Genomic DNA, 13,938 nt, shown 5'->3' with positions numbered 1-13,938 from the left:
GGTTATCTACAGATGAAGTGTTAAATAAATCTTCAGCCTTACCCCGACCATAAGGCACTAAATGATACACAGAAATGAAGCAAATTGTTAGTTGATGATTTACACTATTCTCCACCCGTCCATCTGTATGTATGTAGACACAAATTTGTCCACGAACTCCTCTTAAACAACTTGACAGATTTTGATAAAATTTGGTACACAGAACCCCGACATAAAGGAGAGTTGAGTAAACTATATAAGGTTCTGCAATGTCCCCTATTAATGGAGTAATTGCTGAATTTGTGCAGCAGGAGTATTAGTTGTCCACTTTGGTAATAGTTCAAGTTATATCCAGGCGATCAGTTTCTAAAGAAATTTTCAAGTCATACATAATTTTTATCACATTTTACTCAACATTGAAAATATTTCGTTTTCGTTTTTCAAACATATTCACCCTTCAAAAGAGTATATATATAACATTCTTCCTTCGCTGATATCAAGCACTAATGTAACATAAATATGCATGTACTCAACATTACATGTATACCCTCTATAGACAAATACATGAATGAAATATTAATATAGCAAGATCCTTTCTATCATTATGTATGTTTTAAATACTCCTTGAAAATAATCCTTTTATATGCAAAGATATAAATATTTATCACACTCTACAATAGCACTTTTTAGTTCATGCAATAATTCCATGTAGTAGAGTCATGATCAATTACCTTTCGTAAAAGCAGTTAAATGAAATAAATTTCATTTCACAATCAACATAATATATTATGATATTAATAATATTACAGAATGTTTCAATATCCAATTTATAGTCAATTTCAATTCAATCATAAAGAATAGTGCTATCCTTTAACTTACAAATATATTGTAGTTAATAATATAGATCATGACTGAAATGTAAATTCAATACATTAACACCAACTTTAGAAGATAATTGTCAGCTAGTACATATTACACCATGAGTTTGGTGGGAATGGATACATTTTTCATCCAAGTTACCTTTGAATCAATATGCATAAATTTTCGGAACATTTGGATATGTAACTTGAAACTTACATTGCACATATACACACGTACTAAGTACGATTGCCACAGTCAAATTAACATCTCCAAGAAACTTTGTGGTTTATGAACAACCCAATTGTGTATCAAGACACCGAGTGTATTGGAGAGAGTATTTGTCCATTTAACATCGGAGCATTTTGTTGGAATCTGTGGTACTCCACGACATCACTGGCAACAAAGTACAGAGGAACATACGCCACACTACCTGTAGACCATACCTACAATATACAAAAGGCAAAAGTGCACATGGACAGTTTAGAATACTTATTTCAAAATATAAAGTTCAACATATAAATGTTTCATTTAGGTCTACTCAAAACCAATGAAATGTCTTCACTTTTCCCCTTTCTACACATAAATCTAATTTTCCCCTTTTCCCCTTTCTACATAGAGAAATTTTAATTCAGGTCTACTATAGTGTTAGGAATCAGTTAAAATTTCATGGTCGATCATCAGTTTTATCTAACCAATCAATGATCGATTAAAATTGATTATTTTTTTCCTTGATGTATAAACTCGATTAAAATTGTCTCATATAAAATTTCCTTCAAAGGCTTACGATCGCGAGGCCTATCTGTGCTGCCATGTTTTCATGTCACTAATTTTCTTCACAAATCAAGCTCATCTGAACGTTTACATTACTACTTAGTGCTTATGCAATTCGTCTAGACCATTAAAATTTGAAATGATATGAGTGACAATCACACACAAGGGAATGAGTTTAACAAGTTGGCTATGATTTTTTTGCATTATTTACTGATCAGCTAACTTTATACTTTGGTTATCATAGTGTCGGAAAATTCCGACGAAACTCGATTACAGATTTCTTACTCGATTAATTGATAAAACACCTCAAACCAACGATACTCGACGAACTTGATTAATCGGAACACCACTAGTCTACTATGATAAATGATTTTTATGAACCTGATAAAAGTTATGCATATACAAACCTCTGTATGTATTTATTTATCACCTGTTTCTCTGTTTTATTAACAGTATCAGTTTTTGTATGTAAGTCTACATTACTAAAGGACAAGAAGTTTTGAATTTATATTGTTTCAAAATCGTTGATTAATCAAAACCAATATAGCATTTACTAACACAACATCATGCTATGTTTGAAATGTGAGACAATTATTTTGTACGTACTACATGTACCATTTAGGATACTAGAAGTGATATGAGACAATTATTTTGTACTACATGTACCATTTAGGATACTAGAAGTGATATGAGACAATTATTTTGAACGTACTACATGTACCATTTAGGATACTAGAAGTGATATGAGACAATTATTTTGTACTACATGTACCATTTAGGATACTAGAAGTGATATGAGACAATTATTTTGTACTACATGTACCATTTAGGATACTAGAAGTGATATGAGACAATTATTTTGTACTACATGTACCATTTAGGATACTAGAAGTGATATGAGACAATTATTTTGAACGTACTACATGTACCATTTAGGATACTAGAAGTGATATGAGACAATTATTTTGTACTACATGTGCCATTTAGGATACTAGAAGTGATATGAGACAATTATTTTGTACTACATGTACCATTTAGGATACTAGAAGTGATATGAGACAATTATTTTGTACTACATGTACCATTTAGGATACTAGAAGTGATATGAGACAATTATTTTGTACTACATGTACCATTTAGGATACTAGAAGTGATATGAGACAATTATTTTGTACTACATGTACCATTTAGGATACTAGAAGTGATATGAGACAATTATTTTGTACTACATGTACCATTTAGGATACTAGAAGTGATATGAGGCAATTATTTTGTACTACCTGTACCATTTAGGATACTAGAAGTGATATGAGAATAATTTTATTAATGTTGTTACTTTCAGACTCCATACATACCACTGTAAGAAGTGCACCATTATCGTAGCTTGGCTGGAATGAGAGGTGGTAGGGGATGGCGCAGTTATCTCCTCTTACATAACCACTAAATAGAAAACAAAAAATTCAAAATTTATTTTTATTCAGAAGATTTTGTGTTATTGATATTTGTGTTTCCATGACTACATCGAAACCAACAAATATTTCTACACAGTGATACATAGCATTCACTGAAAAGAGATGAAATAATTTTATGACACTTAATCATACCAAGATTTGTGTTTAGGTAAATATCAAAATTCATGATTTGATACTGTATAACAATATAAGTTAACTGGGAACTCAATTATTTTGTGAGTTTTGTGTTATTTATAGTTGTGGTTCCATGCCTACCATGAAAACAGCAAACATTTCTACACAAATAATATTTCATAGTAAAAAATGTATAGCATAAAGAACAGAGTTTATAAACAGATAGAATATGCCTAGGTGTATTATTCAAAATGAAGTATGGACAGTTTTTGTAAAGATTATACATGTATCTACATCAAAGATTAAACATATACAGTGTCAACCTACCAAGGTGTTACTTCAAGCATTGGAGACACTTTAGTCCGGAACAGAACCACCATGCGTTTGGTGTTTTTATCTCCTGAAAGAAAAGTATTGATTTACATTAAATATGAAAAGTTTAAATACGTAAAAAGAAAGATAGAAGACTGCATTTGAAAAACATTTATAACAAACAATTATAATATAATCAGTAATTAACTATCATATTTAATGATGTATTTGTCATATGATAGACTCGCTGCATTTCCAAAACAAAAATTAGAAGTTCACTAATAACATCACGCAAATGCAAGATTCCCTGTGTAAACCTATGTAAGATTATTCCGCCGTAATAATAGTTGACTAACTGTGCAGTAATTAGATGATGCTTCCTCAATGTATATTTTGAAGTGCAGACATTAATGTGATTCAATTGTCCTATCATGAATACATTCACTTACCACCTAAAAGTACAGCAAGCCTTTCTCCAGTTGAATCCCATACCATATTATGAACAAGACCTCCAATGCTGTCGAGAGATAAAAAAACAGATTTTTCAATTGAATAATAAATTGTTGGACTTTGCTATTTCATCACTTTCATGCCTACAGTTAGATCTATTCAGAGGTTAAGAAATGTCCAGAAACAACATGTCGGAATACACAACAAGGTATATAGATAGGGGACAAATATGCAAATAATCAAATTATTTGAATAACCATTATGCGGATAGCTGGAGTCCTCTTAGCTTCAATTTTCATGAAAAATATATTCAATACCATTAGCTAAACTAAGCTTACCAACGATTTCACCTAAGGGAAGAATATACCGAGGCAGAGGTAAAAGCTTAATTCTTTAATTCGTAACTGTTACACACTCACTCGACATCTTCATTGTCTTCTGTTTTCACCTCCACTTCTGATAGGTCCACTGAGGCCACAGCTGACTGGGACCCACCAATCACGGTACCTCTATCATTCCGAGATGTGGAAAATGTAAGGGAGTATATGATTGGTTCCCGCTCTGTGGTAAACAACAGTACACTTCCATCTGGACTCCAGCATGCTGCCTGTAGGAATGTAGATGTATAGCTTTACTAATTCATTATTCCAATATTAATCTACTTAAAATAAGTAAACCCCTTTTTTCAACAAGAAACAAATTTCTATGTAATTTCAAAAGGGAACTAAAACGCAAATTAAAATATGATGCAAATATTTGTACAAATTTGAATTTAAATGCTTGATTGTCAGTAAGTGCCATTGATATGTTAAATGTGTTGTTTATGCAAAAATAAAAAGGTTTACAGCGCTAAATAGACTGCAAAATCTGCCTATGTAACATGGAAACATACATTCTATAATGAGTGAAAAGCTTTTGTCAATGAATGGATTTTTTCTTCATATACATTTAACTTGGATATGTAAAGCAACGTATTAAATGTAGGATTTTGATTGATTAAAGATGCTCCACCGCCGACAGAGCATAAATGATATTCATCATTTGAACAATAATTGGTGTTTAATCATGTATATATATGTCTAATTAACAAAAAAAATGATGTAAAATAATTCATTTTGCCTTTGGTACATGCGCAATCAGTACTTCATTCCATATAGGATATAGTGCCAAGGAATTTTTTCGGGATGCAATTAATTATTTTTAACTTAAAATAAAATCAGAAGCTCAAACTTTTCAATGGTGGTAATGGTGTAAAGTAAGTAACTTTTGTAACTGAAGAAAAATACTAAATCGTCTGTTGCTGTTTTTGATGGTGAAAAAAATACCATTTGTCGGTAGTGCAGCATCTTTAACAACATTCGAACAGGATTATATACCAAGTCTGCCTTCATAAAAAATAAATGTCCCAAAGTTTGAATGAATAAATACAATAATATGGGACAGACATTGGTCTGTAACATCTTTTACATTTAATTTTTCCATTGTAATGTTTAGCTAAAGTAACTGTAAAGAACAATAAAAGTCCCACATACCGTACAGCGTCCAAGACACTTCGTCCACTTCTCACAACTCCATCTTGTAGTTTCCCATACTCTGTCAAGGCATTAAAGATGTTATATACCTTATATTCTATTTCCTACTAAACTTTCGATAAAATAATTTATATTGCTGCAAGTGTCAGGATGCATGTAAGCATTTGTGTTTTCATTCAATATAACACTTATATTCTCTTAACATATAGCGATTTTATTAAGATATTGATCTTATGCAGATTATGCAAATATCACGAAACTTTCATTTTTAATAAAAGTTCTAGTGATTATTTAGTTGTCAATACTAAAATATTACCAGAACATAATACCTGATCAGGTGTTGTTAGATATTCTAGGTAACTACAATGAATTCTTATAAAACAGAGATTGAATCATATCACATAGGTTTTTTAAAATGACCATTTAATATATATGGACGTCAAAGATGGGTATTGAGTGACATTTAGTTGAACCTACCTGAACACATTTGAAGGAGTAGCTGTGAAGACTTTGCTGCCATCTGGCGACCAAGAAACCATAGAAACGCCTCCACCACCGCCTCGCCTCAGGGGAATACAGGTTTCCATGGGAACGTCCCAGGCCTAACAAAAACAGTGAAAACACATGTTAAAGGCATTACATATTTAAGAACTGAATTTTATTTGAAAATATGGAGACAAAAGACTTACTGATCTGGTCATTTCAAATGCAAAGTCTTCACCATGTAATTCATCTCCAAAAACAAAACGCTTCAGAGAATCAGACTAGAAAATTTTGAAATTACAGAAGTGAATGATTCGAAACTAACAGATACTATCTGACATGTAAAAAATCAAATAACATGTACCAATATTTTTGTGTGATGCTAATTTTACATCAGCAATATAGCATTAATTAATTAATAAGAATATGATTAACAAGGATTGTTATTTAACAAAAAACACATAAGATACACATAATATACAATTTCCCATAATATAAATATCACATGTAGGCATAATAAATTATGAAGATGTTTACCACTGCTGATAGAACATTGTCTGACAAGGATTATATCACATAATCCATTTTACTGATCATTATTGAACATAAAACATTTGACTGACCAGGATAGCTGTGTCCACTGGTGAGGCAGATAATAGGATACATCCATTAGGGTCCCAGGACAGTGACGTGACTGGTGCATGATTACTTTGTTGTAACACTTGTACTGAACTGGTGGATGGCCTTAAATGGAAACGTGAACATGTGAAAATTTTAATGTTTAACTCTTCAATAAAAAGATAATTTAATTGATACTACAATTCAAATAGATCTTTGTTAGTGAAGAAGGTATTAAATAGTATTTTTTTCTTTTTCTGGTAGTTTATGGTCAAAATATAAAAGAAATGTAAATGTAAGGTAGTGACCTAACACTAATTGACATCAATACATTGCCTAGATGAACCTATGATTCAAAAAAAAAATGTATGAAGTACATGTATCTGAAATAATACAGGTAAGAAATAGAGTCCAAATAGACTTTTTCCTTTATGCAATGTTAATGACCTATTTCTTTCATACATGATACATGATACCCCACATCAACTGAACTGATCTTTAGCCTAAATAGGAAGTTTTCTGGTACAAGAAATAAGGAGGGATATGAAATATCAACATTTTCTGGTTACAGTTACCTAATTCGTATTCAAAATATGCTGATTTGTCAAAATAGCAGTGTAACTGAGGTAATCTTATGGTGATGAGCAACAAAGGAGAAAGAGCGTAGAAAAATAGGAGAGATAGAAGGAAGAACAAAAAAAATAACAAAAAGAAACTCTAGTAAGTATTGTTGAAGCAAGTCTCTTGTCCTTGACATTAGAGCATTTCTCCCATTTTTCAGACCATTATGATCTTGCAGCACATACCGAGTTGCGAGGGATGTTGGTTCCACCTGCCAGATGAGGATACAGGACTGACATGCCACAGCTAACACAGATGCTGACTGAGGCCTGTAAGTATTACAGGTTATACACAGCTTGTTATAAAATAGATATATAGCTAACCTAAAGATATAAATAATATACATGTAAACATTCATAAACAGCTAAATTTATTTACACATAAAGAGTTTACACTGTAATGCAAACTTTAGCTCATTAGAATAGTAAATAGTATACATGTACCTGAGTCATATCATTTCAAAAAATATATAAGCAAAAATATCCTTCCTCAAAAGGACTGTTACTCATTACATGTCAATTACTGATGAAATTTATTTTTTTTACACACATGAAATGAGAACACAGTCTGATTAATTTAATACCATTATTGCAAAGAATCTTGACTAACTATAGAGAAAATGAAATCTTACCTCCAAGCTAAATCAGAAACATTTTTCTGAAGTTTGTGTTTTAAAGTGGGAACAAGTTCATTGCGTGCCATGTGAACTTTGATGGAATCGTCCTCCATTGCATATGCAAATTTGGTTGTGTGAGGGTGCCAGGCAAATGCTCTTACTGGGCTTGAACCCCTGCAACATTGGAAAATGTGTTTAAGTGATATAAAATGTTGTGGTAATTTCAGATACACCAGTTTTGTAAGACGTGTGAAAGGGGTTTCTAAATATCCTGTAGTCACATCAGTACCTAGCAACTGATTAACAATGTTAGCCTAAAACCCGAGTCAAACATGAAGCGATTGATTTAGAGGCAGAAATGTCAGACACCTTATAACTAATAACTTAAATGAGCGACACAACTGTCCCCTCCACACAAGAATATTCTTACTTCTTTACTGATTGCATGCAATTTATGAATACTGATGGTAATATGTTTATACAGCTATTGAAATATGTAAAATCATAGCTATCTATTTTCAAATACACAATATTGAGGCTGTGAAAATCTTTTATATAAGTTTATAATTTACCATATGCTAATATAACATCATATAAAAACTCAGAAACAATGTCCATTCACACATTTCTTAATTTCACTTCCAAAAATAATAATCTTACCATTCCACTATATGGGAAAACTTTTTAATTATATCTTCGTTTGACATCTGAAAAATAAATACATAAGACATCTTAAATAAAAATCCTATTATAAATCAGTGCTACTTATAAACCTTTTTTTTCCACATAGTGGTTTAATTTTTACACAGAGGTCAGAGTATGTCAAAATAGGTCCTTTGGGTGGTGAAAGTGGTCTTACTAAGAAGGGGATCTACATTTAGGTGGCTGTTACTGTACAGTTGAGTTATGTTAACTCATGTTGGCAAGACCATGACAGAAAAATAGAATAACCATATTCAAGTTATGGTATTCAACCTAATAAACACCCTCTAACCCTTTTTTTGAAAGCCTCCATTTAATTTATCTCAATATCTTTTTTTTAATGCAGATCCATAATATGGAAATCATTGGTTTCTTTATATGATTTCTTTGATATTGATTTATGTCCAATTTTGTCTTGTTAAGTGCCCTCTGCTTCTGTCCAAGTGTACCTTATTGGGTAGAATATGTTAGGAGTACTAGACTATACAGTCAAAAAGTTAAATTTAGACCAACAACATATGCTTCACAGGGATTTTCCTACAGTAGAATCTGGGGCCCGAATAAGGGACCCAGTTCCTCCAATACTGGTGAAAACTGGTTAAAAAAGGGGATCCCATTTTGGTAGCTAAAAAACTTTCACATAGTGAATCTTAAAATTGAATGTCTGGAGTAATGTCCATTCTCTGGTATGAATTATTGTAAGTTACGGTATTCAACCTAACAAACACCCTCTAACCTTTTTTTGAAAGCCTCCATTTGATTTATCTCAATATCTTTTTTTTTAATGCAGATTGATAATATGGAAATCATTGGTTTCTTTACATGATTTCTTTCGCAAATTGATTCATGTCAAATTTTATCTTGTTAAGTGCCCTTTGCTGGCCTTCTTTCCAAGTGACCTTATTGGGTAGAATATGCTAGGTGTACTAGACTATACAATCAAAAAGTTAAATTTAGACCAACAAGATATGCTTCAATTTATTAGGGTCTTTGAGTAATATCTAATTAAGCAAAAGAAGTTCAATAATTGTATTTTGCTGATCCTCTCAAAGCCTGATAATGTTCAATTTGTCTAATCTAAAATAATCATACTCACTGATAAATGGGGGAATAGTGATCCATGTAGAGAGTTTGTTCCTCTCACGAACGTCAGAGTTGACTTGGCCATGGTTGCAGCCCAATTTGGAACTAAGGTATGGAAAAAATGTTACATTAAGCAATGCAATTGAGATTTAAAATAAATAATGAAGTATCAGACTTCAACAATGGTTTGTTAGATGTTCTCCTGCCGTATCGAAGAGAAAGGCAGTCATTTATTTTTATTTTAGTTTTCTCTCTACAAGGATTACACCACTCCCTGGGTATATGTACGTGTATACCATACAGGTACGGTATGTGTTCAGTCTACCTGTACACTGACTGTACAGTACCTGTTATAATATACAGATTAGACATGTAATGATATTGTACTTACCTTCATCTTGACTGTTGACTATTTCTTCAAAAACACCTGACAGCCCAATCTCATACCTGTAAAAATATCACTTGACCTGTAAATCTTATATTTCTTTGTCAATATCATATATATTATATCTCCATACAGAACAATTCAGCACCACTAGGGTTAAATTATTAAAGATTTATGCATGATTATTTTTCTTGTTTATCCCACTTTATAAATAATGAAACAATGTTTAAGTCTATTTGACAAAAAAAAACATACAGAACAAATATTTCTCCATCAATCTGATTCCATTTTAATTTCTTAAAAGTATGTATACATATATATGTGTTGTAGATGAAGAGAAAAAAGTAACTTGGCATAGTTTCAGAACAATAGGAGGTGATTAACAATAATTTGTCAAAAACAAATCAATATTTAGCGGACACAATTAATGTTTCTGCTGCTGATAGATAAGAAAACACCCTATTTATGATAGTCTTGCCTTACTGTGAGTTTGGTTACTTTAATATAGATAATTAAAAGCCAGATAGAAATAGTGTTATTTTTATAGACAGTGGGTTTCTAATTATATGGATTTCCTCACCAAGCATGCATGGCTCTTTTCCAGACAGTTTCATCATGAGACAGAAAGGCCGATTTGGCATTCTCTCGCTGTGATAAACTTTTGGTAGTGTCTTTTGGAATAGTAACAACTGGGTAACCAGGAAGCTTGAAAAAGTAAAAATTTGAATACAAATCATTAGCAAAAGTAAAAATTTGAATACAAATCATTAGCAAAAACCTTATTTTGATGTGCAATTAAACTTTGTATTTTTCGCATGCAATAAAAAAAATCATGAAAATATATTGTCGTGAAAACGTTTGAATTGCAGATAATTAATATAAAGCAGAATTACCAATTCATGTTTTCTGTCATTACCCATCCCACATGACAACAGACAAATTTAAAGCACATCTGTGTTTTTGTATTGATTGCAATCCATGTAAAATATTAAAGGCTCGTTCTTCATATGTGGATATGATGGCTTAATAAAATCTGTTACCTGTAAGTGATCGAGATCAGGTTATCTCAGTCGAGGGCTAAGATTTTGTAACATAATCCCAACCGAGGCGTTAGCTGAGGTTGGAATGTTACAAAATCTTAGCCAGAGACTGAGATAACCCGATCTCGATCACTTAAAGGTAATAGATTTTTTTTTCTCGTGCCTCTAAGATATAGCAAAACCCATCTATATACGCGTTCAGAGTGTAAAACTATCCCGTCTTGGGTCTCCTGGTTCAAAGCCGATTAACCATTTCATCTGCGCTTCAATTTCAGTTATTCTGCATAAAACTATAGTTCGGTTATATCAAAGACAAACGATGATCTATCGGTACATACTGTTTTCATAATTAAAAACAACAACCAAACAATTCATGGTAAATGACTGAATGCACATATTTCTAATAAAATTGATTATCTGACGCTTGTGACGTTACCGGTTCGAGAGTTTGACGTCACATGCGCGGACTGTTACATGAATGGCGTAAAATTCCGCCAAAATTCGCGTAAAGGTACCAGACAGATCGGACGAGATAGAAAAATCTAGCACCGGGTATCATGTGAGATTTCCCTGTCCGAGGTGCGAGAAATACAGGGATCTACCTTCTCTGGATCACAAAATGTAAAACCCTCAGCAAGCCTCAGGTTTTACTATGTGTACATTAATATGTGACCCTCAGGTAGAATTTCCCTAAAATGAGTTTTGATTATAATATATCCTTCATATCCACATATGAAATAATATTATTATCTCGTACCTCAATATTCCAATACAATTTTACAATTATAATTGCCAACCATTTTGAGAAAAATTTCAAAGAAAATCTGAACTGCATGCAAATCAATTTTCCATACATACAATATGCGTGATTGTGTTATCATGAATTCCCTGAGCTTGTCTATGAGGAATTGTGTAATTATCTATAGAAAGATATAAGCACTCTAAATAAGGAGAATTTGGACACAAAATTGGCAGTGTGTCTTTAATTATATGCGAAAACAACACATGTATATGTTAGTCAATGTCAAATTGCCTGATCTCCCACTTTGACATCTCTAAAGGGTGGAATATGGATTCAGGACTCCACTTTATTGAAATTGCTTTCATTTAGTGTTTGGAATTTAATTTCTATATTTATTAATAGATCAAATAAATCTGATTATAATAAATAAGATAATCGATTGGAAGAGGCCATCCAATTATCTCACCGATTAATCATTTATGATATGCAGTCCAATTACCAGCATTAAAAACCAGCTTATTTTCTGAAAATAGTATTAAAATTCAGCGAGAAAATAGTAATTTTGTTTTCACAGTGTCATGGGCATCACAAAGTTAGTCTAGATTGCATGGGTAGCCATGTAATACAGCCTCAGCGACATGAGTGCAATGCATCAGGTAAATCAGTATTACATCTTTTGGTGTTAGACAAAATGTGTATCTACATATGTGACAGAGATTGTGTTAATATCTGTTTTGTTTGTATTGTGCTGATGCACACTCGTCAGTTAATTTATTTTTCCAATTTGCAGGGCCTATTCTGAAGTACATTTTAAGTCAATTAAAGGGACAATTCAGTCTAATTATAAGAGAACATTAAAATTTGTACATATATCGGAAAAAAAACAAGTTCTCATGGAAATTAGATCAGTTGGTTTTACTGTGATATGCCAGAAAAGCCCATGGTGGTGAAATGCGTGTGAAATGTTCAAACACGCTCGCTGTCCGCCATTACACATTGTGGTCGAACTTCTTGTATGCCGAACCCTGTCCCTTGCTCGTAGAGTAATGCAACTTTTATCTAGAACTGCTCAAATCGCTCTGACAGTAGTGTGCTTACCTTATTAGGTGAATTATCTTGCCTCAAAATCATTTTATCACCTCCTCAGTGGTTATGTAGTTCATTTGTTTAACATGCGTGACTTTGGCTCGGGTATGAGTACAGCGTACATATTGTACCCGCTTAATCGTATTGAGCAACGATTTGTAATCACCACGGTATCAATTAAAATACTAAACATTGATGTGGAATTTGTCAATATTTTATGTTATATGTTTCATAAGAAATTAGAACAATACATTTATGCCATAGTTTGCTTCTTGGTTATGTAAAAGAATTAACCTGAATGAATTGTCTCTTTAATAAAAGGCCCCATTCCCAATCTCTATATAAATGTGTGTTTTCTTGTAAATGATATACTATATTGTTTAATTTGTAGAGTACTGGTCGGTTATAGTCATATAAGCTATAATTATGTCGGATGTTATTTTATACCTTGTTTGAAGCAGACGCACGTCCATCTGAACGGACATTGACCATTTGACCATTCTGCTCACACAGTGTAACTGAATCCTCTGCTGGGACAGGTGGGAATATGGTAAATATGCTGCCACTCATTTTGAATGTGGTTCAAATTCAACGTTGACCAATTACAAAATGCAACAGCAAATTCTCGTTTGATAATAATTGTTCATCAACTAGAATGAAAAAAAAAGAATATTACCTTAATTCATGCATAATATATATCTAAACCTTGGAAAAAGCAATTTGGAAAATTCTGGGAATATATTTATCACATTTTAGAGTAATAAAATACCAGAAATTTAAATAAACCAAATGGTTGATCATTGTTATCTAGATCTCTTAAAATACCCACGACAAAACTACAGACACATATATAGAGGGTCTAGTCACATGAATTTGCAATATTACACATTACAAACCCATGTGGCTGCTTACATGTACATAATCAGAACTGATATTGGTAGCCTAGATCTATAATATTTTTTTTTTACCACAATCAGTGACGATAGCTTACATGTGCATGTTTGTCTATTGTATTTGTTTGATATCAGTTTCTGGCGACATTGAGAATCTCACGGCAAAATAGACAATGTC

At 32.3% G+C, this 13,938-nt stretch overlaps 1 protein-coding gene across 1 annotated transcript; it reads right to left on the bottom strand.

The window, feature by feature from the left end:
• Positions 1-382: 382 nt before the first annotated feature.
• LOC138314341 (aladin-like) lies at positions 383-13,540 on the bottom strand. The gene is made up of 15 exons (XM_069254636.1): positions 13,315-13,540; positions 10,580-10,704; positions 10,006-10,061; positions 9,628-9,719; positions 8,490-8,536; positions 7,845-8,003; positions 7,399-7,482; positions 6,598-6,718; positions 5,969-6,093; positions 5,492-5,552; positions 4,379-4,566; positions 3,959-4,026; positions 3,525-3,597; positions 2,967-3,051; positions 383-1,283 (listed from the first exon to the last, which is right to left on the bottom strand). Exons 1-15 carry the CDS (start codon positions 13,435-13,437, stop codon positions 1,149-1,151), a joined length of 1,542 nt encoding a protein of 513 aa, XP_069110737.1. The 5' UTR covers positions 13,438-13,540; the 3' UTR covers positions 383-1,148.
• Between the last annotated feature and the right edge of the window lie 398 nt (positions 13,541-13,938).

Source organism: Argopecten irradians, chromosome 2 (assembly GCF_041381155.1).
Source record: "Argopecten irradians isolate NY chromosome 2, Ai_NY, whole genome shotgun sequence".
NCBI classification, from domain to species: Eukaryota; Metazoa; Mollusca; class Bivalvia; order Pectinida; family Pectinidae; genus Argopecten; species Argopecten irradians.
The sequence above is the reverse complement of the archived record's forward strand: the minus strand, read 5'-3'. Positions and strand labels throughout refer to the sequence as shown.